The sequence below is a fragment of the Bombus bifarius genome, unplaced genomic scaffold, assembly GCF_011952205.1.
Source record: "Bombus bifarius isolate JDL3187 unplaced genomic scaffold, Bbif_JDL3187 scf7180000008047, whole genome shotgun sequence".
NCBI classification, from domain to species: Eukaryota; Metazoa; Arthropoda; class Insecta; order Hymenoptera; family Apidae; genus Bombus; species Bombus bifarius.
This window is the reverse complement of record NW_022884413.1, coordinates 1,111,462-1,138,632: the sequence shown is the minus strand read 5'-3', so window position 1 is coordinate 1,138,632 and position 27,171 is coordinate 1,111,462. Positions and strand designations below refer to the sequence as shown.

At 34.3% G+C, this 27,171-nt stretch overlaps 7 protein-coding genes across 12 annotated transcripts in view; 3 read left to right on the top strand and 4 right to left on the bottom strand.

Annotated features, from left to right (window-relative positions):
• LOC117207857 (retinoic acid receptor RXR-alpha-B) overlaps window positions 1-13,123 on the bottom strand; it is a 60,347-nt gene extending 47,224 nt beyond the window's left edge. Inside the window, exon 1 of the mRNA XM_033448509.1 lies at window positions 12,789-13,123. Coding sequence (XP_033304400.1) covers window positions 12,789-12,807 — 19 coding nt within the window. The 5' untranslated portion in view covers window positions 12,808-13,123. The remainder of the gene's footprint in view (window positions 1-12,788) is intronic.
• A 552-nt stretch (window positions 13,124-13,675) lies between these two features.
• LOC117207926 (uncharacterized protein C7orf26 homolog) lies at window positions 13,676-15,404 on the top strand. The gene is made up of 4 exons (XM_033448646.1): window positions 13,676-14,023; window positions 14,107-14,728; window positions 14,800-15,101; window positions 15,172-15,404. Exons 1-4 carry the CDS (start codon window positions 13,945-13,947, stop codon window positions 15,258-15,260), a joined length of 1,092 nt encoding a protein of 363 aa, XP_033304537.1. The 5' UTR covers window positions 13,676-13,944; the 3' UTR covers window positions 15,261-15,404.
• On the bottom strand, window positions 15,261-17,145 carry LOC117207927 (ribosomal RNA-processing protein 7 homolog A). The gene is made up of 5 exons (XM_033448647.1): window positions 17,127-17,145; window positions 16,401-16,458; window positions 15,984-16,316; window positions 15,599-15,901; window positions 15,261-15,519 (listed from the first exon to the last, which is right to left on the bottom strand). The coding sequence occupies exons 1-5, from the start codon at window positions 17,127-17,129 to the stop codon at window positions 15,434-15,436; spliced, it is 783 nt and encodes a 260-aa protein (XP_033304538.1). The 5' UTR covers window positions 17,130-17,145; the 3' UTR covers window positions 15,261-15,433.
• A 126-nt stretch (window positions 17,146-17,271) lies between these two features.
• LOC117207925 (transmembrane protein 145-like) lies at window positions 17,272-19,865 on the top strand. 2 transcript variants are annotated; one of them, XM_033448645.1, is made up of 5 exons: window positions 17,272-17,443; window positions 17,794-18,217; window positions 18,283-18,872; window positions 18,996-19,267; window positions 19,732-19,865. In XM_033448645.1, the coding sequence occupies exons 1-4, from the start codon at window positions 17,348-17,350 to the stop codon at window positions 19,263-19,265; spliced, it is 1,380 nt and encodes a 459-aa protein (XP_033304536.1). In that variant the 5' UTR covers window positions 17,272-17,347; the 3' UTR covers window positions 19,266-19,267; window positions 19,732-19,865. The 2 variants fall into 2 exon arrangements, with proteins under 2 accessions (XP_033304536.1, XP_033304535.1); XM_033448644.1 differs by lacking the exon at window positions 19,732-19,865 and having other exon boundaries at window positions 18,996-19,271.
• On the bottom strand, window positions 19,332-21,035 carry LOC117207928 (FAD-linked sulfhydryl oxidase ALR). Of its 4 annotated transcripts, XR_004487608.1 has the most exons (4): window positions 20,720-20,886; window positions 20,332-20,517; window positions 19,707-20,161; window positions 19,332-19,625 (listed from the first exon to the last, which is right to left on the bottom strand). XR_004487608.1 is itself a non-coding variant. In XM_033448649.1 (3 exons), exons 2-3 carry the CDS (start codon window positions 20,413-20,415, stop codon window positions 19,769-19,771), a joined length of 477 nt encoding a protein of 158 aa, XP_033304540.1. In that variant the 5' UTR covers window positions 20,416-20,517; window positions 20,894-21,035; the 3' UTR covers window positions 19,332-19,768. The 4 variants fall into 4 exon arrangements, 3 of the variants coding, with proteins under 3 accessions (XP_033304540.1, XP_033304539.1, XP_033304541.1); XM_033448649.1 differs by lacking the exon at window positions 20,720-20,886 and adding an exon at window positions 20,894-21,035 and having other exon boundaries at window positions 19,332-20,161; XM_033448648.1 differs by having other exon boundaries at window positions 19,332-20,161.
• On the top strand, window positions 20,816-23,546 carry LOC117207924. The gene is made up of 8 exons (XM_033448643.1): window positions 20,816-21,191; window positions 21,269-21,763; window positions 21,850-22,058; window positions 22,138-22,211; window positions 22,286-22,397; window positions 22,458-22,520; window positions 22,600-22,757; window positions 22,831-23,546. The coding sequence occupies exons 1-8, from the start codon at window positions 20,999-21,001 to the stop codon at window positions 22,961-22,963; spliced, it is 1,437 nt and encodes a 478-aa protein (XP_033304534.1). The 5' UTR covers window positions 20,816-20,998; the 3' UTR covers window positions 22,964-23,546.
• LOC117207923 lies at window positions 23,423-27,052 on the bottom strand. 2 transcript variants are annotated; one of them, XM_033448641.1, is made up of 4 exons: window positions 26,943-27,052; window positions 26,097-26,449; window positions 25,792-26,003; window positions 23,423-25,693 (listed from the first exon to the last, which is right to left on the bottom strand). In XM_033448641.1, the coding sequence occupies exons 2-4, from the start codon at window positions 26,376-26,378 to the stop codon at window positions 24,535-24,537; spliced, it is 1,653 nt and encodes a 550-aa protein (XP_033304532.1). In that variant the 5' UTR covers window positions 26,379-26,449; window positions 26,943-27,052; the 3' UTR covers window positions 23,423-24,534. The 2 variants fall into 2 exon arrangements, with proteins under 2 accessions (XP_033304532.1, XP_033304531.1); XM_033448640.1 differs by lacking the exon at window positions 26,943-27,052 and having other exon boundaries at window positions 26,097-26,496.
• Between the last annotated feature and the right edge of the window lie 119 nt (window positions 27,053-27,171).

Below are 27,171 nucleotides of genomic sequence, written 5' to 3'. Positions count from 1 at the left end.
CGCTATTCTATTCGAACAAGAACGTCGTAACTCACCTGCAACAAAAAATGAGATAATTTGTTAGTGGCGACTTAATATAAAATACATAAATATTCTTTTATATAAATATATTATCCATTCCAGCACAGTCTCGTCGTATATTATCGATTACAAAATTATACGAATATAAATTAACGACTGATGAGACCATTCTCTACTACTTCGCTACCGAAGGACAATGTGCTAATAATTTTTATCGATTCATTAGTCGTCCGTTTTGGAAGACATCAGCGCGTTTTTTTATCTTTTTATTTTTTTATTTTTTTAAGTATATAAACGACGAAAGACTCGATCGATCAAAGAAATTATTCTCTCGAACAATGGCCGGTAATCGTTCCCGACGAACAACGAAATCTTCGTAACGGTTCCTCCAACTTGTTACATTCGGAGCAACTCGTGGCAACCAACCGAAACCGCGTCCGTTCAGCAACGAGAAACTTTACGGATGCTCCTGGAGAGAGCTTCGTCGGTGGTTTCCCGATACACAGTCCCCGTGGAAGCGCGCTTTACGTGACGAGTTTCCATCTGCCGATCTCACGGGAATGTCAAGGTTCCCGTTGCAATTTCACGCTGAAACACGATTCGTGCGTCCAACCTTTCCTCCCCCGAGCGCCTGCCGTGGAAACTTCGCGGGACCATCGGCTATCGAACGAGCTGAAATTGGGTCAAGTGCGGATTTCCCGTGGAAACACGTGCAACGTGTTCGCGAAAAGAGAATAGAACGATGGGAAATGGCGGTTGGAATCCTTTCGTCGAAATGGAAACTAAACTTAATAGTAAAACTATCTGTCTATAACGTATTACGAGATATATACACGGCAAGGTTGGCTGGCAGAGGTTTCCGACTGGAGCGTAGTCTCATTTCGATTTAGATTACGCGTTACGATTGAACATCTTCCGATTACTCATCTTGCAGCTGATATTTCGAAAAGAAAAGAACAGACCGATAGAACGCGTTATCGTTTCGCGGACTGTCGAGGAAAACGCATAAATAGAAGAACGATACGTGAGTCTGGAAAGACGAGGACAATAAAAGCGGCGCTCGCCGTTGAACGCGGATATAGGTCAACCAAATGAGTCAGGATTATGAAGGATGCGCGTACCCGACACGTGTAACGGAGATATTTCCCGCTACCTCTTCTTCAGCGCGTATTTTTTCAACAGCCATCTCTTTTAAAAAATAAATTATGTACAGCGAACACGCGTGGATTAAACATACCACGACAACCTGTAGTAATTAGAGTGAAATTCGTTATCCTGTAATACCGCTGGCCTCGTGATAATTGACCCAGATTATCAGATAAACGATTAATCGGATAGAATTTTGTATTCGTGTAATATTACGACGTAAAATACACAGCGAACGTTAGTTTTGTCAAAACTATTTGCAACGGTTGCAGAGAAATGAGCAATGTTAATTTTTGACAAATCGCGGCTAAGGAACTGCGACTTTCTAAATACGAAAAGAGAAATTAAAAGAAAAAAAAAAAGAAATTAAAATTCGTAAGCAAGATAATTCTCCTGGCTATTCGTCGCAGGTGAATCAGATGCTTTAATCACGTCGCTTCGTAAACATTCATGATTTTTAATTGGTCGTTATACAGCTCGTTACGAAGTGTGTCGGAAAGCCGACGATGTCGTGTTGGCGAGAGTAACCGCGTTTACCTTCGTCGATTTCTTCGACTAACGAGTTCCAGGTAATCGCGTCAGTTTTTCTCCCAACGATCCTTCGATCTTGATCCGATCGTCACGCTATTCTTTGAAAAAATCTTTTTACACGCGATCGTGTGAAACGTCTCGTTACTAGCTTTCCGATCGTATTAATAATCTCAATAGCGTAAGAGTATTATTTCCCGATTGTTTTACGTATTCCTATTTTTTCTTGTTTAAAATTCCAATGCTAACTCGACGTACGTACGCGTAATCGATCGTTCGTCTATAGGTTTGTAGAAAAATGTCGACCACACCCTGTATAACACCTGTGTCTCGACGTCTGGAACCGCGAGAGACCGGGAACCTAGGAGAGGAGCTGGTCAGAGTACGCAAAAGGAGGAGGCAAGTAGGTCAGTAGGTGAGTCGTGCTAAACAGTGCACGGGAGTGTCCCGACATTGACCTATATGTCTACTTTGTGTGTGCACTTGCCTTCCCCTTCCGTGACCCCTCTCTTTTCTCGCACACCTCTCGTTCTCCCTTTCGCCCGGTCTCTCTTTTACACGACAGCATCCCCTCCAGCGATGCGCTTTCCAGCCAATTGCATATAGGGTCTGCTCGTGCACACCGAGTGCACTTTCCCCACCATAGCGACGCCAACCCCGGCGCCGGACCGTCCCGCCACCCTGGAGCAGACGCGATCGATGGCCTGACGCGACCGACCACCGCCAACAATTCGCGATTCCCCGCTTATCTGTCCTCCGGTAAATCCCTTTACAACGATTCTTGATCCTCGTGGTCGAAGAATGCAGGACAATACGATAGGGGAAAAGGAAGGTTGGAGTTTCGCATTGAGATTCACACTGTACGGGATCGGTGGGAAAGTTCGTTGCAATTTTGAAGGAATTTGGTCGACATAAAAAATCACGTTGAAAAGTTTCTCGCCGAAAGGTACTGCTGAAAGGTACTGGAAGGATGGGATATTCGAGTTGCGTGAAGGATGCAGAAACTGGAATAAAAAATGACACCTATATAATTGGATAAATGTATTAGGTTGTCGGAAAGGTGTCTTTCTTTTACACACCCGTCTTTTGCAACGATGCATCTTTATACAAACTAATGGAGATTTAAGGTTTATTGAGTCCAAGAATACAGTTTTAGGTACATATTCACAATAAACGGTGAATTTTTGTAATGGTATGTTAGGCAAAGGTACCGATACGCGGCGGTACGACGTAGCCATGCTGTATTATATGTCGGCGCTTTACATTTTTCGTTGTATGATACAATTTTTGGGTTTAAGCCTCTGGGGAGCGGAGCTTTTTTTTTCTGTCCTGAAAACTTGGTCGCAAAACAGGACGCTTTCTTTATACAAACTAATCCGTCGAACGTTGCGATCCTTATTTTGATAGAACAAAATGGATCGTACGTAATTCGATAAAATAATATAAAACGAAAAATATTGTGCATCCATCATTTCCTTATGGAACGAAAGAAACTTTTCGGACCACCTAATACATGGAGTCGAAATGTAAATAAATCGGGACGAACTTTCCGAGCGACCCAATGACGCGAACTGTTGATCCTCCGAAAAGTTCGAATAGACGGAGTTGTATCGTATTTCGTTGAAAGAAGGAAATATTTTGTTTTAATCTTTAGTATCGTATGACCTGGTGTCTGTTGGGTAGCAGCGGATCATACCGTATATACGTTTCATTCTCCTGACGTATTCGCTGTAAAACGTATATACACCGTTAACCCGAGTCTAAATCAAAGCGACGAATCTTTTTGCAATTCACGCGATCGACGAACGCGCACCTGAACGCGTGCTCGCAGCCTTGCGGAAATATAAATAGCGATCGCGATAGAAAAGGAAGGAAACTTGAACGAGTCAGTCACACTCCACGTGTTTTCCTCACGGCGTGCACCGAGCTTCAGCACCGCGACTAACAACGACGACGACCCTGGTCTAGCCGTGTTACGTAAAGCCTGGCACCGCTGTGGACAGCCGTTCCCTCTCGTTTTATCGCGAATACGACCGCCACTTTCGATCGCGTCGAATAACACGTTCCGACTGAAACGTAAATAAACGATCTTTTCCTCGACGAAGCGAAGGAAATCGTCATTTGGTCGTTGATTCTGCTTGAATTAACGCTTTAACGATGGCACTCGCAAATTGGCGTTCCACGCGAAATCATCGTATCGCTGTCTGTAAAGTACTTTGTCTTCTTCCTCTTATTTGTTCGAATCGAATCCTTACGTGTCCACTCGAGAGCGAGGAAAATCGTTGCGATAAAAAGACGAGATTAGATAAAAAGGTAATCCGAGGAACGCGGCAATTTTAACGAAGACAAAAATTCCTGCGAATTCGATTATTCTCATCGGCAAGTAAACCTCGCGGTTGCTCTGTCATCGAGCAATTTCGATGGAGAAAAATGAAAAAAAAAAGTGGAGAACAGAGAGAGAGAGAGAGAGAGAGAAACGTTGGGATAAAAAATTTCCGCTGAAAACAATTACGTCGAGAAGCAACGCCTTATCATCGAAACGAAGCGTAACACACCGTGCCTTTATCGTACTTTGAACATACTTTGCAGTATCTCGTTGCTTTGCTTTTTTCTTTTACTTTTTTTTTTTCTTTTCGATATGACGCACGTATCAAGACGTTGCGCTGGTCATGCACGGGAATCGACGCAATCACGACAAAGAAATTCGGTGAAAGCAATCGCGCGGAAAAGCAAACACGTTTTAATCGTACGTTTTTAACCGCGAAACATTAACAAAAGCGACATTTCAAAAGTAGAATATACAATTTACCAAAAAGAAATTCGTTAAGTATAAATTATACAAGCAACCTCGTTCCGTCGACAGTCTACGTTTCAATTCATATCTTTCTCTCGGATAGTCGTTAAAAAATCTGGTTTACCGATTCCAATGTTTAAATTGCTCCGTGGCAAATGTATTCGCGCATTGATTTATATTACGAATCGTATTTACATCTTTCGCGTTTTTCAAACGAATCCTCTCGAGAAACGTCGCGATGATGATCGTTAGTTCCGGTGACTTTTAACGATCGGACGGGTCATGTTCTCGCTCGAGACACGAACAAGAAACGACGATCGCAAAAGCGATACCAGCCGGCCGTGCAACCCGATAAAAATTACAACGATGACGTAACGTGCAAGTAAAAAGATAATTTCATTGAAATCTGAAAAGCTGTACGCGAGGACAGTCGGAAGGCCGTGTTTCTTTCCGCGCCCTTTAATTCACCTTGAACATTATCCTCTCTTTTTGTCGAAATATCGGATCTAACTGCTGAAAATTGATTCCGAAAGTAACCTTGAATTCTGGAAAGCGTAAAAAGTAAAAAAGGATCGCGAGAATTGTCTGCGACTATAGTCGACCGTAATCGTAGGCAATTTTCTTATGAACGCTGAAAGTTACTTGGTAGATGTATTAGAACAATCGTAAATAAATAACGAATAAGAGTAATGCAATATACGATTAATATACTCACGTAAATTAATTTCTTATTATGTGCTAAAGAACTATATTATACATTACGTATTTACATTGATAATATGAATGTTTTGCCAATTAAGGGACATGTTTCTTCTGTAGCATGCGATTTCAATTATTCAGGAAGAAATCAATTATAATAATTATCGTAATAATAAAATTACACTGCGACGCGGAAAATGCAGCTTGTTACTGTAACGATGGGATCGTCTGATCTTAACGACACGAACTGTACGGATTAAAACTCCTTCTGGAAGATAATTTGGAAGAGAACTAACGGCTATATCAAGGAAACCAAAGCAAATTACTCGATAAATTTATATATATACAGGGTGGTGGTACAAACGGAAAGGGGGTGATTCTACGCGAAAAAAGAAGTCGAAAATATAGAATAAAAATTTTTTTTTTATTTTCCATCGAGACAACGATCTACGGTGAGATCCGTTATAACGAGACGCGATAAAGTGCAGGCGTACCGAGCGAAAATTCAAAGTCGATTTTCTCGAAAACAAAGCCTCGAACGAAAAATTTGTATTCTATATTTTCGACTTCTTTTTTCGCGTAGTAAATTATATATATTCTCTTATACCTCGTATAATTAATAACTTTGAATTCGACGCAACGTTAAACTCCATTTTAAAAAGATACTGTGTCCTACGACTCTGTCTTTTGTTTGACTCTTTTTCATCCCTTCTTGTTTGATCCCATTAGAAAGGGATAGATGTATCGTTTTGAAATCAACCTTTTTGAAAATCAGGCTGACAATATCGGAGGAAATAGTCTGTTTAACCAGTGTCTTTTATCAGCTTTATCGTTCGATCTCCAATTACGCCCAGTGTTCCCAAGTAAAACTGCTTTACTCGAGCGAGGAGCCCACTTGTCCTAATTATAAAAACGTGCATCGAAGGTTGATATCTTAAATAAGAAGATAAAAAGCCTAAAAAGATGACAGCCTTGTCGATGAGATTTAACCTTCGACCAAAAATGGCAATAAACCACCTCGTTACCTTACCTCGTTATAATTCACCCTTTTTCTTCATTTTCCATCCTCTCGGATTAATTTCGTATCGACAGAAAATACTAAGCCGACCGTAATCAATTAATTCGGACACCTTGACACATTCATTTCTAATCTCGGATTTGCGTTATTTGCTATACGTCTACTATCTACTATATGGCAATAAATCATTTTTACGCGTATGCAGGATTCGTACAATGTAAAATCTTATGTAATATAGAAACGTACGTAATATAGCTATGTAGCATAGAAATTTCATGAAAATTCCACACAGCGAGAAGCAACCGCGTTGTTCCTTTCGTTGAAAAAATCGATCAAATCCTTTCCTATCGAAACCGACGAACCTTCGAAACCTTCGAATCCTCAAAAACCTCGCACAAAAGATTCGATAAAAATTCCACAAAAAATAACCAAATTATCCCTCTTCTTAAAAAAAAAATTACGAAATCTTGCAACATAAAGACAAGATCGTCCGCAAAATCCCAACGTAAGAATCCCATAAAAATTGCGCGATAACGAATCATAAACGGTCTAAAAATTTCCACGAACAATTTAACTCGTTTCCTCTCTCCGTCTCTCTCTTTCGTAACTTGAAAAAACGGATGGAAAAATTTCAGAAAGAAGAGTAGCGTTCCGCGACGAAGCGACGTCACCCTATCGGAAACAGGCACTTGGCCGTAGGGCAAACGTCTGAACCGCGACGCAACGCAATAATTGCACGTGCTGCTTACATAATCGCGCTCCGCCGTTGCAAAACCTTGGATGCATTGCGATCAATAAACTCTTCGTAGTCGTCTATTTATATTTGCCGCGAACGAACCGCGACAGACAGACAAACTCGTGCATATTTATCGAAAACGCGCAAAGCGGGTAATCCAGGAGAAACGAGCAATGGAGACTTGGACGATGACACGATCTATCCGGAGAACGATTATTTTCTCCCGTTGAATCCGCGTTTCGATCTCGAGAAATTTGCTAAACAGCCAGATACGACGAGTAACTTGTTTTTTTTTTTTTTATATATCTTTCCCTTCGCGCTCCTTTTTTTCCTTCTTTTTCCTTTCTTCTTCGATCGCGAGCTACGTATCGCTATTTACATATGCGAGTTCCTCGCGGGACAATCTTATCGACTATATCGAAGAGCAAACAGGTCGGGTCAAAAATCTTGAGGCTTTTTAGCCGTTGTTAACGATCGGACGTTGGCTATGCGCTTGGAGTAAAAATGGAAGATGACTTGTTCGGCCAAATTCGAGGCAATCGTGCATTTAGATTTTCGGGGAAAATACCGTTGACTTGCTACGAGAACGATGCAGCTAGGAAAGATAATTTTTTTACGAGATCGGTTTAAGGTAAAAAGCTTGAAAAATGATTAATTGCTCGTTGGACATTCAGCGACGACAAATTTTTGCACGACGGTGATCTTTGTGCAAATTATACATTACACCATATATATATATATTACATATATATATAACATGGTATATTACACCATATATATATATTACATATACATATTACATGGTATATTACACCATAGGCGTAGAGGTACGTGAGTACCCACGTATTTCGTGTGAATGGAACCTCATTAATCCAAAAAGAATACATTTACTGTCTTCCTTAAGTCATTTTCGACACAGTCGTGTTCTTCTACTGCTAAAAACTTCTCTAGTCTCGGAAAAACACAAGAAATACGTACGATACGAGATACACTCGTTATTCATACCCATAATCTCTTCTTTCAATTTTCCATTGTAGTTTCTCTGGAAACGTTGAAGCTTCTTTTGTTCGTTGAAACAAACGTCGCATTAGAATATGAAAACTCGACCGCGGTGGAGTCGAGAAATACAGGGTGGTTGGTAACCGGTGGTACAAGCGGAAAGGGGGTGATTCTACGCGAAAAAAGAAGTCGAAAATATACAATACAAATTTTTCGTTCGAGGCTTTGTTTTCGAGAAAATCGACTTTGAATTTTCGCTCGGTACGCCTCCACTTTATCGCGTCTCGTTATAACGGATCTCACTGTAGATCGTTGTCTCGATGGAAAAATTTAAAAAAAGAAAAAAAAATTTTTTACTCTATATTTTCGACTCCTCTTTTCGCGTAGAATCACCCCCTTTCCGCTTGTACCACCGGTTACCAACCACCCTGTATATTTAACGTAAGTAATTAGCGCAAGCGGCCGATTCTTTTAAAAGGAAAACTTCGAGAAACACGGCAGTTTCGTGCGATTACGATAGATCGAACGAACCACAAACCCAAACCAGGTTTTTCGTCGCAGGATATCGTCGCAGTAGCCAATTTCGTTTCGCGTTTCCCGCATAAACGGTACCGGAAATTACCGTTTGCCTGCGATATACGATATTTGGTGGATTGTACGAGTTCGTTCGTGGAAATAATCCCTGAAATTGCACGTTTCGGGGGACGGGTTGCAACTGCAGGATGTCCTGACCCGATACGACAAGCGAGAGATCGACCGAGCTATCTAAACGGGCGAACGTGAATGTCCTACGCCCACACGATGAAATTCTATCTCGTTAATTAACATAAAAACGTAGAACGGATCCTTGCGTTGGCCAATGTTCGTTTGGAATTAAATGCAACGGCCACCAGTTACGCCATAAACTGCCGAAACTCACGCTTTCGTTTAAGCTACTCGAAACAACTTGGAGATCGTGTTTCAAAACCATGGCGAACTTTACGCTACTATATGTTTGGCTCGACATCGATGCTCGGCGACGGACGAGTTGAATTCGACGCGAGTTTTTGGAACCTCCTCTTTCGGGATGCATTTGGTAAATTGCAACGTTGTCGGCAATAAAATAAACATGCGTGCAGTAGCAGTAAGTACTAAAGTAGTAAGTATTTAAAGAAGTAACACAAGTAATCGGAGGTGGATGAAAACTGATCCTACGAAGACATCGGTAATACATGCTTACGTATTTCTAGCCACATTCTAAAAGTTTATATAGACTTTTAGCAAGTGCCAACTACGTGGAACTTTAGCGACGCGGGCATATTCCCTGACTCGATTTAAACAGTACTCGATTTCAGCTATGACAAAAGATAAAGTATTCGTAACGAAGAAACGTTTAATCGTGACTTTGAAACGATAACAAAGATATTAACATTTTCATCGAATTGCATCAAACGTTCAAATACTTGTGAACGAATCGAACGAAGATCATCTACCGATCGGTCTTTGCTCGATCGATCAGACTTAAAAGCGAATTTTTGAAAAACACCCGATATACGTATAAGTATACAGTATACGAACTGGCAGTAGGAGCAAAGGAAAACAATTGTTTGTGGCAGATGTTAGAGCAGCTTGCTAATTGACTCATTCAACGAGGTTCAAATATAAGAGTTAGTCGAATGATAGGGAAAATATATCTACACCCAACAAGGCCACTCGCGGATAAACAAACTAATTCTAACTTATTTTCGTATTCCTGGAAAGTTTACTCTTGAAAATTAATTAAAAGAAGATCGTAATTTTTAAGGTAGGAGATAAAATTATTGCAAAAAATATCGATTTGAAATTCGTCATGCATGTAATTCCCTTTGACGAGGCAGTTCGTGCAATTCCATCCCCGAGGACGCGAAATCGTACGATACCCGGTGGACGAGTATAATCTCGCGCAAGGCCGTCGATTATCCATCCTTCTAGTTCGCGTTCAACACTACAAATCAATACCATTCAATTGTCGCGAACGATAGTCTAATGAAACGCGACGATCGTCACGCATTTGCATCCTATTTATCGTCGATATAGTTACTTATGCAATTGGCATTATTTCTGCTTCGCCTAGTTAATAATTCATGATATATTAATTATTAGCGGAATAATTAAGAGAAATATTCTAAATTTAAAAAATCTTTTAATATATTTTAAAATTTGTTCACGGAATGAAAACTTTGAAGGTGCTTATCTTTATCCGTTTAATTCTGCTAGAAAAGAAACTTTCTTTCTTCGAGATTGTGTTATATATTTTCAATCGAACTCTACGTAACTAACCTAGGATCGTTTATTTCTAAATCGTTAAAACTTTCCCATTTCTGATGAATTATTAAACTTTGCTCGTGAATTTTCTCGAAGCAAATTTTTTAACATTTTACATAGAAAAGCTTTACGTATTTGATCTAACAACTGATCGTACAGCGTAGTAGAGACTTTGTTAAATGTCCTGCAACTTTTTCAAATTTTTCGCAAGCCTAGAACAGTACAGATTGGACGTGGCCATAAACGATCCCGTTTGCGCACGGCACGTGCGAAAATAAACTTGTACACGAATAGCGAAACACGCTAACCCCTTTCCGATTTGATTCTTTTGAAAAGCCGATTTAATACATAAAAATACATAAAAATTCCAATAGAAATATAATTCAGCTAGCTTAACCACATGCTATATAAGAATTCGTATAAAATGAAATTTGAGTAAAAATGCGATATAATGTTGCACGAGGAAGGGAAGAAATAATTGAGTTCAAAGTTTTAGACTCGATTGAGTATCTCTGCAGTTAGTCCTTGATTACGTAACTTCTGCTCAGTCATGACCTTGAAACAATTCAAGGTTAAGATGTATAGTCTAAATCCATTCGAGTTCATTTCGAATAGTACTCTGTTTACGAGAACTATGTGGTTGACCTTGAAATGAGCATTGAAAAATTAGACAGAAGAGATCCGACAACTAAAAGCATGATATTTCTTTCAAAAGCGGGTAGCACGTTTTTCATAAATTATTCAACCGAGGACGCGTGTTAATAGTACACCGGTTTTAACAAAGAACAGCATCCAATCATAATGCAAATCGAAGCACAATGAGAGAAAGAAAGAGAGGGATGCACAACATGCACAGGCCAATATAATAAAGCAACAGTGAAGCAATGAATAGAGAAGTATGTATATTGGGAGGGAGGGAGAAAGAACGACAATGCAACACACCGGAAGAATAAAGATGAAAAGAGAAAGAGGGACAACAGAAAACAGGTTAGAAAAAGAAAGAAAAAGGTGGCGTTACTAGTAGAGAGAGAGAGAGAGAGAGAGAGAGAGAGAGCACAAAAAACCGACAAGAAGGGAGAGAGATGCAAAAGTGGACAGAGACAGTACAATCGCATAGTTCGTCCTTGGACTTATATAACAAGGAAGAGTCTGGCAGAGAAAGAGGAGAAGGATCTCGGTAGAAGAATGAAAAAAGGATGAAAAGAGAATGGATTAAAAATAAAAGGGAAAACAATGGCGCACGCCTGCCCTCTAGTAGCGACAGAAAGGTTCTGGAAATTTCGCGAAACAGCGTATTCCTAGAAAATTCAAACTACGTACTATGTTTTATAAATTGTATACCTATACAAAAAATGGTTCTATAGGAAAAGAAACACTGACACATCATTGTAAAAAGTTCGATGAAAAAGATAAATTGTATATTAAATCTTTGCAAAATGATGCAAGATAATTAGTTGCACAATTTAAATATACTTATGCGCTATTAAACGTCTTCTAACCTTATCCTTTGTCAATAAACATTGTATATAAAATAGAATATAGCTTTTCCTAACATCTTAATTCTGTTTAACATTATTGCCTCGATAGATTGCTAATAAAAAAATAAAAAACAATTGAATATTATTACTCGAATATTCGCTTCTTTGCGCTACTTGAAACTTAACCTCCAATTAGTTTTTAATTCAACTATATTCATTTATTTGGCACAATAACATTCTTCAACGTTATTAACCCAACATAGATTTTCATTAAATGATAAAATAATTTCTAAAAGAATTCACTTTTATTTATTTTACTACATCGCTCCTTTCGTCTCTGCCTTTCATAGAACGAAAGGGTTGAACGGCAACAAACACAGGGAGGGTTAATTCGCACTAGCTTGAGGTAGGACGTGCACGAACGGTCGGCAGGTGTCGCCACATTGCAACAGATGCCGGACTCGGTCAAGCGATAATAATTCTCACGTGTCTCTGTCAAGCGGTACCCTGGCTTCAATTCACTATACGCGAGAGATTATCTAGGTTAGAGACACGCCGTTATGTTATTGCGTAATACAAAACGTAGCCGTCTGACCGATCAGCTTTCTTTACTATCTCGTAAAACGTCAAAGAAACACGAAATACAAGCTACACCTATTCGAACAAATCGCTCGTTTATGACACAGACGATTAAAAGAAAAATAAATTACACTGAAATATAAAATGCTTCTTTCTTATATGTCATTTCTATGTTCATAAATATGTATAAAAGAGATACGCGTAAGAATTGAACCAAGAGAGAGTACAGTCAAGATCAAAAGTGAGATGCGTGACATAGATTCGGTCTCGAGAGGAATTTTCACAGGAAGGCTATTCTAAAGAGAAACGCCGTATTCATAGAGAGTTCGAGATGAATAAGGGATAGATTCGAAAAGAAATTCTCCGGTAATATCGCGGTCAAATGCCGCGAATGCGGTCACTGAACTAGTTCCGTTTCGACCCTGACACTGCCATTGCCCCCAGGTCGCGATTTGTGTCAGAGGCTCAATATTGTCGTGATTTTATTTCTATTGCGGATTTACTCACCCCTTTCGCTAGACTCCATCTCGAAAAGGCCTTAGACACCGTGCTGGACGTACGGTAGACGACACGAGTATCGAACAAGTACACGTGGAAAATTACTTTGTAGATTATGGGCCGCTAGCTCAAAATTCACCACGGTATAAACATGGCCGGTCAGTCTCTTGTCACAATTACCGTGAGGTCGTTGAACCTTTCCAAAATCGAAAGACAATTGCACGAAACACTGCAAGCGTCTGTCCCTTTTTTCGATGCACACGAAAATTAGTAAAGTACCGTAGCTTAGTGAGTGCCGCCTAAAAATAGATCCTGAATTCGGCGATTGTTTTGACTAACAGTGTAGTTCGCAACCTACTCAAAGGTGGCGCTACGCATTGGATACCCGATTTCATTGCGATACATGTGAAACAAAAGAAATTTTATTAAAATCCTAAAAAAAATATATCTCTATTAACATATGTACATATTACAAATATAAAATAGAATTTCAATAAATCATTTATACAAATTTAAAAGAAACGAGTAGAAAATTTATGTAAAATATGTCACAAATATTTTTACACTTTTTGTAAATAAATTGAATCTTTTTTATATGTACCATAATTTTCCTATATCTTCCGTGTAATAAAAAATTACTATTTTTTATATCATGTATGTTTTAAAACATAAAAATATTAAGCTTTAATGTACAATATTAAATAATTTAAATAATATATTGTGTTGTTCGGTTTTAAAAATTCGGTATCGCATTGTATATCCTGCATATTGATTACGAATAAAAATTATATTGTTTACAATTGAATACATAAAAAGTACGTACAGTAAAATTTTAATTCATAATTTAACGCAATTAAATAAGGGATACAGGCATATGTACATGAAATAAGTTGCAGAAATATTTTTCTTTCTCGCGCGTTTATACCAGCAGACTTAACTACGTATTCATTGGATATTTAGTGGCAGAAATTCAAAAAAATATAACCGTACCAATCAATATACAGTCTTCGTTAGCTATCAAAACCATATCGCTTTCATAAAAATCCGGAATTATAGCTTTAGAAAATATATTCAATGTTTTGGTAAAGCGCTTATTAAATGTCACGCAAAGACTGAATAGTTTATTTTAAATGTATTTGGGTATTATAGTGGCACGTATGCATTAATGGCAGGCAATGATATAAAACAAAATTTGCGAAAATTAGATTTTCCTTACTGCTCTAGAGAAGCATTATGCAGAATCGGTAAGACATTGGTTGAAATAGGTTAGGTTAGCAGATAACCTTATATTTTTTAACATTTTTTAATTTTATTACTATTTTTAAAGAAATACTATGCAGCAGACCTGGAAAACAAATGGATCTACAACTAGATTTAATATCGGAATTTGTATTCGGAGAAATAGAGAAACGGAAAAAGCGCAACCTGACGACAGCGATACAAGAGCTGCAATTAATAGAAGTTCTGAGCGATTTTTTTCAAAGTCCTGGAGGAAGTGCCGCTGTACGCAACGCAGTATTTTTATCCCTTTTCCCTGCAGATAGTCCTAGATACAAAATCTTAGGCAATTTAGTATCTTTAGCCATTGCCACTCAAAATAAAGCAGTCTTAAATGCGACTGGAATTTGGATGCAGCAATTAGGCTCTACTTCACCACAGAGCGTAGGATTGGCAAGGCACGTACTTAATGACTATTTTGTCCTTACTCCAAAATCTATTGATAAATTGAAGCAGCTTCCTGTTCTTGCACCACATTTCACTGCCAACTTACTAACGGCAATAGGTGAAGTCTATGAGGACAAATATCCACCTGCAGAACTGCTCAGGTTGGTAGGAGAATGGATAGATGAAAATCCAAGTCTCTTATTGACTCCTTTGATGGATAATCCTGCTTTACCAACCGGTGGCATTCCAATGACACCAATAACTCCAATAGCAGGTTTATTCAGGTAACTCAAAAGAAAAATTTTGCATAAAATTAAGTACAAAGTATTCATAATTGTATAACTCTCTGTTTTAGGTGGTGTATTTTATCACCTGTACGTTCAGTTGGTACAGAAAATACAGAATATTCTGAGGAGCAGAAGAAATTGTATTCTAAAATTCAACAACTACTTATGGACTCGGTATTACGATTAAAAAATAGCGGAAATAATAAACATGCTATATCCGCACAGCATTTTGCTGCTACCACTCGAACTTTAACAACTAGTTTACAATCTCAAACAAATATTAATTCTATTTCGCGTGAGTTAGCTATGGAACGCCTTGCACAAGCTGTTAGTGCAGCTATGTCTGCAAATTGTATTTATGGAAACAAACGTACATATCATAATCATTTAACGTATAAAATTAGTCCTTAATTAAAGATTAATTTGTGTTTTTTTTACAGAAGAGTTACTGGCTTTGTTACAGCCTTTATCATATCAACACTTCTTAATTGAATGGACTTTACAGACATATGCATCTAAAGCTGCTTAATTACATTATTGTCTTTCTATTGTAGTTATTTTTATTTTGCGGAATTGTATATAAATTTAAATACAATTATATAAATACAAAACCATACTTATAAATGTAAAAAAAAAATTTTTTACAATATAATAAATATATATTTCACGTTGATATGATTAATCTATGTTATACATACAATCTCAAAATGGCTTAAACGTTCTCTTAGATTTTAGATCTTGTAATCTCTTTTTGTCTAATTCGAACTTCTTCCTTAACTCTGCTAAATCTATAAAAAAAATTTAATAAGACCCCAAATATCAAAATTCTGCATATATTTATTAAGACCAATCTGACATAAAACTTACTCTGTCTTTTACTTTCCCGAATTTGGAAAGTATAAAAGTTAAGTAATTGCTTTTTCTTATTTTTTTGTTCTTCTTTGCGTTGCACTTTATTAATAGTAGATTCTTTCCTGGAAAGTGCAAACTGTCCTCTCTTCTTTCGTCCTGTTACTGTTACCCAACCATCATTTTCTGCTTCTTCCTCCATAGCTTTTTCTTTTGCTATTTTCTCAGAAATTTTTTGATCATAGTTCTGCATATACGTTTCAATTTTCTTTTTCATTTCCTTCTCATTACATACTGAACGATTATAGTTTAAGCACCATTCTGTTAAATTTATTAAAATGAATTAGAAGTATTTTACACAGAGAGATATCCAATAAATCCATGCATAACTTAGATAACTTACTTTCCACTCCTGTAAAACAAATCTTTTTTTCTTTATTTAATGTTATTACATAGTTTTCAGAAATTTCTAATGCTTTCTCTAAATCAGATTCTTTTTCAAAAACTATATATGCAGTTTTAAATCCTTTAGGAGTTACAAAATAAACTTTAGAAACAGTTCCACACAAATCACTGAATATTTTAATTAATGCTTTATGTGTAATATAAGGAGGAATATTTAATAGAAATAGTGTTCTTCCTTTAGGATGTATAGATTCTTGATTTCTAATTGAATGCTCCTTAAAAAATAGTTGGTGCTTGTCCGTAGTTTCTTCGTCAAATCGAATCCATAATGCTACAAGTTGAATAATTGAATAAAAATTTATTCAGATAGATAAATAAGCTGATTATTGTATTTAACAAAGAATACTGCACTTACTTTTAAAACCCTTAAGACCTCCTGTTTTACTTTTCATGATCGCTTCGTTGTGTATAACCTCTATTGAAATTAATAACAGAAATTAATAGTAATTTTTAACTTAGATTTATGAATGTTGCTACAACACATAATATAAAACAAATTGTATAAAACAAATAATATTACAAATGACTTTTAGAGATACTAGGAATTTTCTTATAGTTAATATGAATTATCATTGCACTGTAAAACACAAAATACGTGTTTATGTTTCGATCAGTACGAGACGACACGTATGACTGAAGCATGAAACTAATTTAGCATTTTTAACAAAAAGATTTCTTTATCATCATGTTATATATATTCTCTTAATTACAAATTTATGTTAAAATAAAATATTGATATTTAATAAAAAAATGTCCAAGAAATTGATTTATACATTATTTATTAATCATAAAATAACATTATTTTTTATATTCATATATATCATTTACTAAATTTAAATAGACTCGTAAGTTTCTAATTACACTTTCTATCGTAAAACATTAATTCCAACAATATAATTTAAATAAAATCTTTAATATTTCCTGTTACACTTAATACATATATGTATACGTATTACTTTGTTATATATTATTATCGTATTATTGTAAAGAAAAGTCAAGGTCATAAAAAATATACACTAAACAATAAAACGATTCTAAAGCTCTAAATTGCGATTAAAAAATATAAAATTTATATATTTACCATTGGTTATTGTTTTTTCATATTGAATATTTTTTACTTTATATGTAAAATATTTATTATCATAACATAAATCAATACACTAATTGAAATGCATACATAGCTCTAAATAGCAGGGAAATATTGATCATGAGAAAAACAGCAGGTAGCAGGTAGCAGGTAACATATTACAGATATGTAGATATCATTTCAGTTCAGGAAAATTGTACGGCCGTGTATCAACTATGTTTAACATATTGTCATTCTTTTTTATGTTATTTAATTTTTTATTGACATACTCAGAGGCCAAAATTCTTCAAGGACACCTTGTAACACGTGAAGTAATAAGCATTTTTTTCGAATTTCTAAGTGTATTTTGAAACAATAATATTAATACTAAATTTTGAAAAATAACGCGTAAAAGTAAATTAATAAAAATATGCTATTTCAAAAAAATATATGTTAATTACTATCACATTTAATTTCAATCAAATAGAGATAGTAAATATAAACTGTATTGTTACATTGTACATAATGTTTTTATATATTACGTAGTATTATCAAGTGTCATTAGTATCACAAGAATTATATTTCATAATTATATATATTATATTTCATAATTTTCCTAATAATTATTAATCTAAACATTTGTTGATTTCTTTCCACTTTATGTCGCTGTAATTTTTTTCAGAATTGGGCATTTTTAGCAAGATTTTGCTTCTTAACGCAACAAGGCACGTTTCGGTACGAATTCGAATTGGGAGGCAAAGAACAAGATTTAAAAATACTATTGTATTATGATGCACCTGATCAGTGGCCAAGCGTTTACCCTTCGAATAAAACATGCATAGAAAAAGAAGCTATACTTTGGGACGGAATTGGTCAAATAGTACCATTATCGACATTAACATCTGAACAATCAGGATGCGTCGAAGAAGAAGAAACAGTACGATGTTCCAGTCATCGAAGATTTCGATCATCTCGTCCGAGATGGTGGTTTATCGCATTAGCAGATTGTTCATCAAAAACTGGACTAAATGTGTCGTATTGGATATCGTTAACAAATGCGCCGCATGGTCATTTTTGGAAAGAACATTTTTCAGCAGACGAATTCTGCAAGTAACGTTATATTAATTTAAAATTACTCAATGCTATTTAATTAAATCTATTTTCATTTCAGATATACTACCAGAACTGATAACAATTGCTTGTATTTACATGATACTTGTAATACTTAGTTTTTACATAGCCATACAACTAAGGGCAAGAAGACTACTACATGTTTCTTACAAAATATTTATAGCCTCACTACTTTGTCAATTAGTAGGAATATTATTTGAGATTTATAGTTACATAAATCTTGGTTTAAGAGGAATACCAACAGAAAATGCTTATTTATTAGGTCAACTTCTAGAAGCATGTTCAGATATTTTGTACACTGTACTTATGTTATTACTGGCTCTTGGTTTTACAGTGACTAAGAGCGTTTTAACAGCCAGGCAAACTCGATGGCTTATATGTTTTATTTGTCTGATTTCTTTCTGTCAATTTTCATTGTATATTTACCAATCCGATGTCTTTGATCCTGGATTGGTATTGTATATTTATGAATCACCACCAGGCTATGGATTAATAATACTGAAATTGATTGCATGGATTATATTTTCTCTTCGATGTTTTAAAACCGTTAGAAAAATGTCAACAAAACTTCATTTTTATGGTTCATTATTTTCATTGGGATCAGCATGGTTTTTATGTCATCCATTAACGGTATATAAAAAACTATGCATTTAATTGCATTTACAATAATGTAAAATATTATGTAACAAAATATTTGTAAAAAATTTATTTATTCTTTTTATAATGTGTAAAAAGATATTTATAATTTTATAGGTACTCTGCATTACTTTATTAGTGGATGAGTGGGTACGAGAAAGCGTTGCTAAAGGATGTTTGTTATGGACTATTTTTATGGGACATATAATGTTTTTATACATCACCAGACCATCTATGGCTAACAAACGTTTTCCATTTCATATTAGAACATGTCAAGTCATGCCTGTTGGTGGTGAAGGACAAGATCACAGTTATGAACCTCATGTTAGAACAACAAGCTCTGCATTCACTATTTCGCATTTAACGCCATCTACTTTGCAATATTAATAGTAAGGGTACTTCAAAACACCTGATAACTTGTAATTGTATGCTGAGTCTTCTACTACTTCTCTCTTTTTTTTTTTTAATGTTCATATTTAAGAAAGGATATTATGTTTAACAATTGGTTAACAAAGATAAATATTAACCATTTGAGTCCCAAGCAGCGTGATCGCGCTGTTTAGATTTTGCCTCGTACTTTGTATTTCATTCTTATCTTCTCAATAATATTTATTGAAAAAAACTTGATATATTTATAAACTAATAGTACGCATTTATAATAGTAAAGATGTATTTCATAAAACTAACAAATATGACGAGCGCTATTGCACCATTCGGGATTTTTCGACCCTGTTTTTCCAAAGATCCCTGGAACTCAAACGGTTAATTTATATGTGATAATATTTTTAACTATTATAGCATTCCTACAAGTATTTACAATAAACTTACATGGTGCTTTTTATATCACATATAGGTTTCATTACAAAATTTACAATCATAACTAATAATCATCAGTCACATGAACCATCAAGCCAGCCATCTCTCCACCTTTGGTCAACTAATTTACAGTCAAATTCAGGTTTTCCAAGTTTTTTATTTACTTCGTTATGTATCATACAAAGCCATTGACTCAATTGTGACTGTGAATTGGTTTGTGGTGGAGTTTTTTTTAATTGCTCTTGTAAATCTTCTGCACATACATAACAAGGATAAAACTTGGAAAATGTGTGAAAGAACTTTGACATATCCAACTTTTGTTCATCAGTTGGATTATCAGGGTAATATGCTGCCATGGTATGTAAAAATGACCATGTTCTTGAACCTAATTCATCTTTATCTAATGGACAATCATCACGTTTAACTTTATTTACAGGTGGATCTTTCTTCTCTATTTTCTCAGTTTCCTGACATAATAAAATATATATGTGAGAATAAATAATTTATTTCACAACATGAAGTGTAATACTATTTTTCACCTTTTAGAAACTAATCGGTATTAGTTTTTAACATTACTATTAAAAAAAGATAATTTATGTATCGTATATAGCTTTATTTAAAAAATCCTTGTTTATACCTTTTCGGAATCGAAAGCCTTCTTTTGACTCTTTGCCCACGATTTAAAATCCATGCATGCACGACAAGGTTTTTCGTGAGACATTTTGTATTTAAAATCGCAGAATACATTCGTTTAAAAATTGCAGCAATTAACAATATTTCCACGTGGAAGATAACCTCTATCACAAAATTATAATTCACGCACCTATTACATTGAAAAATTAACATATAAATATTTCATATTACCGTATCACATTTCGACATAATAACAAATGTTTACTAAGTCAATCATTTAAAATTATTTTTATCATCAATTATTTCAATACACGATAAGTGTTTTACTAGCTAATTTTCTTTGAATATGTATTGATATAAGCATATATATACATATATATATATATTTATACCTTTATATATACATGATCACTTGCAACTCATTTCAGATAAGGAACTGAATATAAGAATAACTTTATATTACGAAACAGAAGATGCAGATAGAAAAGTTTAAAGCATACGCCGCTCCTACGTTCACATTGAGTTCTTGAGTGATGAAAAAGAAGAAAAAGTTACGTATGACTAACCTGACCCGACCTGCAGACAGCGAGTGACAAATGTTAAGTGCAGTTTTGACTGTTTGACTGCACCGCAAATGATACGGTCGTCGGTAAAGTTGATCTTCTGCATAGATGATGGCGAGTCGTAAAAAAAGTAATGATTCGTCTCGATCCGTATCTAAAAATGCAAGGCGTCACGTTGGAGAGGTCATGTTTTCGTCATCTTCATCTTCCGAAGAAGAGGTAACAACGGGATGTCGGAGTTGTAGAAATACATCGAAAGAGTACTTTGCTAGGAATCGTACTGAGACAGAGCCTCAAACAGGTTAGATTTAACCTGGTATTTGTCAAAAAATTTAGCTGATAATTAGCTTAATATTTGTTGTTTCTTATTTTCTACAGGGCAAAATACGTCGAGAATTGAAGAGAATCCCTTTAGCTTTAAGCATTTTTTAAAAAATGGTTCACAAATAAATTATCAAAATGCTGGAGCTCGTCCAAAAGTTTATTCATCTCCAACACAGTATAATCTAGAGAAAAGTTCAGCTGTTTATTCTCGTAATCCAACAGAATTACCAGACTTTGTGCAAGATCATTTGGTCATAGAACAATATTATCTAAATCATGAGCCCAAACAACAGACAATTTCAGATGTGGATAATCTTCCTGATTTTGCATTAAACAGTGTAGAACAGAGGCAAGCTCGACTTAGAAATGAATCAAAGAAGAATGGATCTAGTGCTTCATGTGATCTTTCGTTTGATCTAACTGGAAATTTGGACAAAGCAATACCTCAGAGGAATCAATCTTTACCAAATACAAGTTGTTTTGCCCATTTAAATTTACCTGTTTTTGCTAGATCTAGTATAGGATCTACTGAAACTTCAGAACCATTAGGTATTTATAAAGTGATATGTTAAAATTAATTATTAATCATAGCATGATTTATGTAGGTTGTTTATTTATAGTATCTCATTACTTAGGGTTTCCATTAGATTTACCAATATCTACAGTTGAGGCTGATCCTGAGTCGAATGTGATTATAAGAGATTGTTCTCACTCAGGGGCAAGTGAACCAAATGTTCCAAAATCTTTACCAGACTTTTTAAATGATGGTCCTATTCATAATAGGACAACATTATCAACAGAGTCTGGATCTATTCCAAATAGTGCAGAGACTACAGAAAGGAGGGTATGAATAATGTTGAATTTTAAATTATGATATATTACTTATAATTTTTATAATTATAAAATATCGATTCTTTTTGTAGTTACTGCTGGAAAATGAAAGATTGCGGCAGGAATTAGAATTAGCTCAAAAACAGATTAATGAGAAATCGGAAAAGTAAATTTTCAAAATTCTTTTATCTCTAATAATAGAATATATTCTCTAATTTATTTATACAATGTCTGTTACAGGATTCAATTATTAGAATCAGAATTGGTATCTAGAAAAGAAGTGGATCATGAAGAGACAATCCATCTTGAAAAAGCAATGGAACAAGTTGAAGATAATCTAAAACGTAGTACAGTGAGTACAAGAATGTTTTATATATCTAATTTATGTCTATAATATATCTTGTTTCTGTAGAGGAGAGCGGTAAATGCAGAAAGTACTATTTCAGCATTGAAAAAAGAGATTAAATCTTTAACGGTTGGTATAGATTTTCGTCCCTTTTTAAATATCTTATAGCGCACTTGATTATTAAATGAAAAACATAATGTTAATGCAGACAGAGATATCGTTACTCCGTTTAGAAAACAAAGAGCTTAGAGCTGGATTTGCGGCGGGAAATACAAGCGAATATGGTTCTTCAAACATGAATCAGACAGCAAAAAGACTAGCAGGTGATTTGAGACATGCTGCCTCATCAGCAGAAGTATCTTTAAGGTAAAAAGTTATATTTCGACAAGATTTCTAAATTAAGTAGTTCAAATAATAATATATATTGGAATCGTTATAGACAACTAATGTCTGGCGTGGACAATTTAAGAGTACTAGCTTCAGTACTTGAAAATATGAATAGGATAGAAGACCGGACCAAAGATTTTCTACCAGATTTTGATGAAGATAATGCTGCTGGTCCTGCACTTTAATACATTCTTGTGTACATCTTTTTCTGCATACTACCCTTGTTTCACTTCTATGGCATGTATCCCAACCTGTGTTAATAAGTTCCTTGAACTCACGTAATTGCGTTGAGTACCCGTTTTGGAGTCGATTAGTGATTTGATTCGATTAAAAAGCACGATATTCATATCATGTTTGTTGTATCTTTATGTGTTAATAATAGCTCTTGAATTTCTACTTATATAATTCTAGGTGTACGACAATTATATATCGTCCCTGCTTGGCAAAGCATGACCTTTTAAGTGTAATTTTAAACCTTAGCAACAAACATGAATAAAACAATAGCTTAACCGTGATCTGTCACCATGCGGCTCCGAGCAAAGAAAAAGCTAAAGATTTTAACTTTTATATGTACGTTTTGACGTGAAGCTATGACGGAAAACACTGGTTGGGATTCAATGCATAATTCCAACGCAATTGTTAAAAAAAAAAAACAATATTTTAATAGTTATTGTAACAATGTTACGTGTACAGTTTCAAATTACATGTTTCGTTTCTTTGTAAATGTTGAAACTATCAGTTGAACAATTACACCTCAAGCAGACAAGATTCTTTATGTATTTTTCTATTTAAGGGGGTATATGACTCTTGAGTCTCAGAAGCATGAATCTCCTTTCAAATAAGGTTGTAATTATGCGAATTGACAAATGTTTTTCTAAACAATGTATAGTAACAATACAATATATACAAAAAATTAAATTTTTAAAAATTATCTTTGTATATGACACACGAACGATTGCAAATATTTCAATCTAAAGATCATACTTCTATTTACATGTATTAGAAAATTCATTAAGTTAAAAACTTCAAATTCATATGTTGTATTATAACAAAATGTTTTATCTTCGTAATACATGACATGAAAACAACTTAAAACTTATGAATTAATATTTATAAATGAAAAGTGCTTTTTTTAACATATGTATGTTGTAATAGTAAGTTTATATTTTACATCCGTAGATTATTTTGAAATCCAATAACTTGAGTCTATTATTATACACCTTCAAATTTCTTAATTCAATTTATTTGTCATATATTATTTGTGTGTGTAAATGACATTATATTTCAGTTAAAAAAACAGGTTTTAATTCAAGGCTTATTTGCCCCCTTAAAATTTAAATTGAATATTAATAATACTTTTCATAATGCAAGTTTTAAATTAATAGCTTTAATAATAAGTTATATGTATAAGAATTACATTGCCTGCAATGTGTATGTTTTTATTCTGGAAACACATGTATAAACAAATCGTGGCAGTGGCTAATGTGTAATACAGTAAATTCAAAACATTTTCTTTTTAAAGAAATACAGTTCTCGATCAATGCACGTAATATTCCATCATCAAATTGCACATATACAGGAACTTAAATAATTAGTTTGTGACAAAATATAAAAAATACCAAAGTACTAAATAACAATACGAAAAATTAGTCTTATTTTACAATACCAAATGCAAATTATTTTCACTTTATACATAAAGTATTTTTTCTAAATATCAATTATTATACTGCCATATGCATAAAGATTGAATATCTTATTATTGAAGACCTTCAAAAATACTAAGTAAGTCAGTTTGTGTTTCAGTGTGACTAGTTTGAGTACTCAACCAGGAACGACATGCACCTATTGATATATTGCAACCTGTTTCACATATCAAGGATTTTGTTTGTGTTTCGGCAGAAACAGTAGTATCCTCGAGTTGAGTCCAAGGTGTTTGTGTTTGAATGTTAGATAATCCTAAATCAGTCGGTAGCATTTCATTACATGTTTGTGTGCATGTATTACTATATAATAGTTCCATGTTGTCAAGATTATTTGTAGTTTGTGTTTCAATGGTAGAACTTAAAGCGAATGATCTAGTTAATGGATCTGAATCAAAAAACGATTGTGAATAAGCTTGTTCCGTTTGAGTTTCTATGCTGCTAAACTTATCATCAAAAGTTTTGTCTGTAAGCATGGGATCTGATCGTGATATGCTATTTGAGGATACAAAGGAATATCCTTCAACAACAGTCGACGTTTCTTCAACATAAGGTAAAGTCATTAAAGCAACCGTACTCTTTGGAGTACACTGTATCAATGGATTTGTACTATGGTTGTAAAATGTTTCAAACTCTGTCTGAGTAACATTATCATTGAGAACTTCAAACATGTCTTTTTCAGGTATTGTTTGAGTACCCGATGTACTCTTATCTTCCCAAAAATCTTGTAATCCATCATCATGACGAAGTGGTAATGGACTGCTAGGAAATAAATTTGAAGCTGTAAAGTTGCTAAGATTAAGGTCTTCCTTTAACAATGTATAATCAGAATTTTGAGATACAGAATTTTTTCCATGTTTCTGAAGCTTCAGCGAATTCTTAAATGCTTGTGAAGCTTGTATCGTTTGTGTTTCCATGGACATTACATTTTGTCTAATTCTTTGAGGGACACTTGTCTGTGTCTGTTTAGATATTCCACACTTTCCATTATGATAGCAACTATTGTTAACATACTTTAATGGACTTGATATTCTTTTATTCTTTTTGCAATCATCAGTTTGTATACCAATATCTGATGTAAGTTTCTGCATTGTATTATTACTAGGATTGGATATCTTATTTTCATTTTGATTTATTGGTAGTATTGTAACTAGTTTATTTATTTCTGTTTGATTACTTGATAGAATTAATCTCACTGTTTTAGAATTTGTGCGCCTGTGAAAATGTTAATAATTAATATAAATTGATGATATTGTATTTAAATGTGTCAAACAGTAGAACATTAAAATATTTATCTTTTATGATCAGCTTACCTCAAAGAATTTTTATATTTATCATTTATTGTATGTAAAGATCGTTTTGCATGTGTGAGCAAGGCTTCATAGGAGCTGTAAATTTTTGAACAAGAACATACAAATTCAATTCCACATACTCTCATGTGGCCTTCTTTTGCTGATTCAGTAGAGAAACTTTTTTCGCAACGAGTACATGCATACGTTTTTTTCGCATGTACTTTAAGGTAATGCTAAATATATGTCAGATTATTAAATTTCATGTCGTAATTGAAACATTGATCAATTTCATAAAAAAAGCATTGTTTTACGATGACAACACTAACCTGTTTAAGATATTTCATAGTACTAAAATGTCTTTCGGCTTTTAGAGCATAAATACAAGACTCTACCGGACAATGATATTGTACATTTTCTTTTATTGTTTTATCTAAATTTTTACGTTGATGTACTTTAAGGTCATGTAACCGATATCTCGGCCCATTTTTAAATACGAGTCCACATTTATCACATTTTACGTTATTCGTTATGATACTAAGTTCCTCCGGTGATGGACAAATAGTTTTGATACATTTCGAAACGTTTTCTACCGGTTTTATCCTCTCCATTAGAGGTTATTTTTCTGCGGCACTTAACATGTATACAAACTACCGCCATTTAAGTGACTGGTCCAATCGATCTGAAGAGATATTTGTTTGTTTTTTTCGTAATACAGCGCCACTATATTTTATTAAATTATTATGCAAATTTTTATGTAGATAGAAACTTAAAATCCAAATTTTACTCATTAATTTTTTCTACTTTGGAAGTAATGAATGTATATATATATATATATATATATATATATATATATATATATATATATTATACAGAATATAATAGTAATAATAATAATGTATACATGAGTTTTATATGCAATCAATAGACACCAGTATATAGAAATGACATACGTATAAGAATATTTCGAAATTTTAATATAACATCACTCTAACAAATTTCATTGTCAATCCCAATGTGTTGAAACGTTTAATAAGTTGATAAATTTAATGACAAAATTCTTATATTTTTAGATTTAAAATCGTAATTATGTAGTTTGTTAATGTTTAAAGATTATAATTGTATTATTTAGAAATATTATAAGGTGAGTACTTCAATTTTTAATCTTTTGGTACCTCAGTATCTAAATGGAATTCACATTTTCAAACTCGTAAATTAATGAAATAAAAATTTGACCAATTAGGTAATAACATAATAACAAAGTATGATTTATTATGTTTTATGATATTTCATTTGTGCATTGTACAGAATTTTGTACAACAGGTTAAAAAAGGCATATTACACATAGTATGACACATCGTTAAATGCTTCCAATAAACTGTGATATGATACAATTAAATACAT